Source organism: Berghia stephanieae, chromosome 3, assembly GCF_034508935.2.
Source record: "Berghia stephanieae isolate SIO BIC M18660-M18661 chromosome 3, UCSD_Bste_1.3, whole genome shotgun sequence".
NCBI lineage: Eukaryota > Metazoa > Mollusca > Gastropoda > Nudibranchia > Aeolidiidae > Berghia > Berghia stephanieae.
The window spans coordinates 82,919,786-82,922,285 of NC_088362.1; the positions used below are offsets into that span (position 1 = coordinate 82,919,786).

Here is a 2,500-nt window from a genome sequence, read left to right on the forward strand (position 1 = left end):
CCTAGAGCCCTATCCACACATGCAGATTTCTTTAGAATTCAGAAGGAATCCATACTTCTACGTACACATGTTTGTGGTGCCGGCATTGCTTCTGGGACTTCTAATTCCTGCCACCCTCCTCATGCCTCCAGATTCAAAGGAAAGGGTTACTATAGGTATATATGTTTTCATTGTCATTATTATTATTATCATCCATTATTATCATCATCATTCTCATTTTCATCATAATCATAATTATTATTAAAAGAAAAGTCCCGATTACGACCTGGATTAGAGATTGATCGAATGTACAATAATCGACAAATTATGACGAATACCACGTTCACCTGACGCGCACTCGATCCGAAATCCGCGCTCCGTCTGTGTTCCGGTAAGGTTTTTTGCATTGTTAACATCAAAAATTGTAATGAACCACTTGCCTATAGAGCAGTAAAATTAGGTGCCCCAAACGTAAACAATAACAAGTTGCTAGTGATTTTCGTTCGGGACCGGAATAATTTACGCACAATATAGGTCTCCCAATTTTGTAGTTTGAGTTGTAGGCAATACACTTTCAGTATTGAAAATATGTTTACATAAAATCTAACAGTTGCAGAAATAATAATATAAGGCTAAATTATTCTGAAAATCAGGCTCCGAATAATTCTCGTTTTGTTCACACCAGCGCAATAATTTGCTCTGGTCTAAAAATAGATAGACTGTAACTTTTGATAAATTTTACCTTTTGTTCCATAAAATATCCATATCTAGACATTATTTGATGCATGATCGAGTATTTATGAATATGTGTTTCTTTTGCCACCTAACAGCCAAATTTTAAAGGCTATTTTTTTCTATAATTTACATTGGAACGTGAGCTGTCAAGACAGGAACATGTGGTTTGCCATGTGCTTCTAGACCTATGTTTACGTTTGGGGCACCTAATTTTACTGCTCTATTTGTGTTACAACAACCTCTATTAATTTTTAAAAAAAATAATTTAGATCTAAAACATAATTTTGTCATTGCAAATATGCCGACTAACACCTTTTAAACCAGACGTCTATGTGTATTTCAAAACTTTTTTTAAAAGACTTGTTCACTGTCTTGTAAAATATCCTTTAAGCGTTCCTAATTTTAAAGTCACGTGATATATCTTATGTCTATTAGTATCAGAATAGCATTACTATCATGAACATATTTACTATCATTATCATTATCATTTTGTTTTCTTCATCGTCATCACAAACAACATCACCATCATGATCTTTATCACCATCTACTTCATCATGATTATAATCATCATATTATTATATATATAGTATTGATAAAAATACAAGGATGAATTATAGAGAAAAACTGTTATTTGTGCCAATAATGGGACAGCGTAGCTCAGCGGTACGGTCTTTGCTTAGTACCAGAAAAGTACCGAGCTGCGCCGTGTGGCCTTAAGCAAGTCACCTAGCCCTAACCCAAAATGCGGCGCTGCATTGCGGCTGACGCCTGGGTTATTCCAGCGTTCCCTTGGGGTAGACCCTAGAGACAAATTTCCCCTTTGGGATCAATAAAGGGAATATTATTTTTTTATTATTATTATTTGACCCATCGTCTTAAAAGTGGACAACTTATGTAGTGATAAAATGAGCCGTATAAAATGGAAATAGAGCTAAGATGATAAGAAATACGAACAATGATTTATTTTTTTTTCAATATAAGAAATTGTATAAAAATTAGTCCAAAGTTTGATTTTCATGACCATGATTGCAATCAGCAGCACACGACGTATACATATATGCAGGTCTAACATCCGAACCCACTTATGGGGTTAGTTTAACAGTGTTGTATGTACAGGACAATATTTTGGGTCATTTTTTAAAATTTCCATTATAACAATGAGCCCATAAGAATTGGGTTATCATACGTGCACGTCGGAAGCACAGAATTCATCGCGACATAATAGCGCTCAAGGGCATAGAGTCACATATTAATGGCATGCTCTTAGGTAAAATGCTCACAGCATCCGCCAGTCGGATATAACATACCAATACACAAAACTATAGGTAACCTTTAAAGTTTATTGACTGATTAAAGTAATTTCATGTGGAGTAATCATTATAATGGGTGTATAAAAACAATAACAAAGAGCTGAGTGACGTCAACTTCGTTTCTTATAAACAGCTTTGAAATGATTCCATTTTTACTCTATTCTTATGCCCAGGATCTATCGTAATTCTCTCTGTCGTTTTGCTGGAATCCAAACTGTGTGATATGCTGCCTATGGGACATTTCCAACTGCCTGCTCTCAGTAAGTGATGATGATGATGATGATGATGATGATGATGATGATGATGATGATGATGGTGATGATGATGGTGGTGGTGGTGGTGGTGGTGGTGGTGGTGGTGGTGGTGGTGTAGTGGTTGTGATGGTGCTGGAATCCAAACTGTGTGATATGCTACCTATGGGACATTTCCAACTGCCTGCTCTCAGTAAGTGATGATGATGATGATGATGATGATGA

General features: G+C 35.9%; 1 protein-coding gene across 5 annotated transcripts in view; it reads left to right on the top strand.

Moving 5' to 3' along the window:
* Nucleotides 1-2,500, top strand: part of LOC144968626 (neuronal acetylcholine receptor subunit alpha-3-like) — a 45,889-nt gene that overhangs the window by 34,514 nt on the left and 8,875 nt on the right. For all 5 annotated transcript variants that reach the window (XM_078907147.1, XM_078907148.1, XM_078907149.1 and 2 more), the window contains exons 7-8: nt 1-155; nt 2,198-2,284. The exon at nt 1-155 is cut by the window's left edge and continues 33 nt beyond it. In XM_078907147.1, the coding sequence (XP_078763273.1) occupies nt 1-155; nt 2,198-2,284 (242 nt within the window). The remainder of the gene's footprint in view (nt 156-2,197; nt 2,285-2,500) is intronic.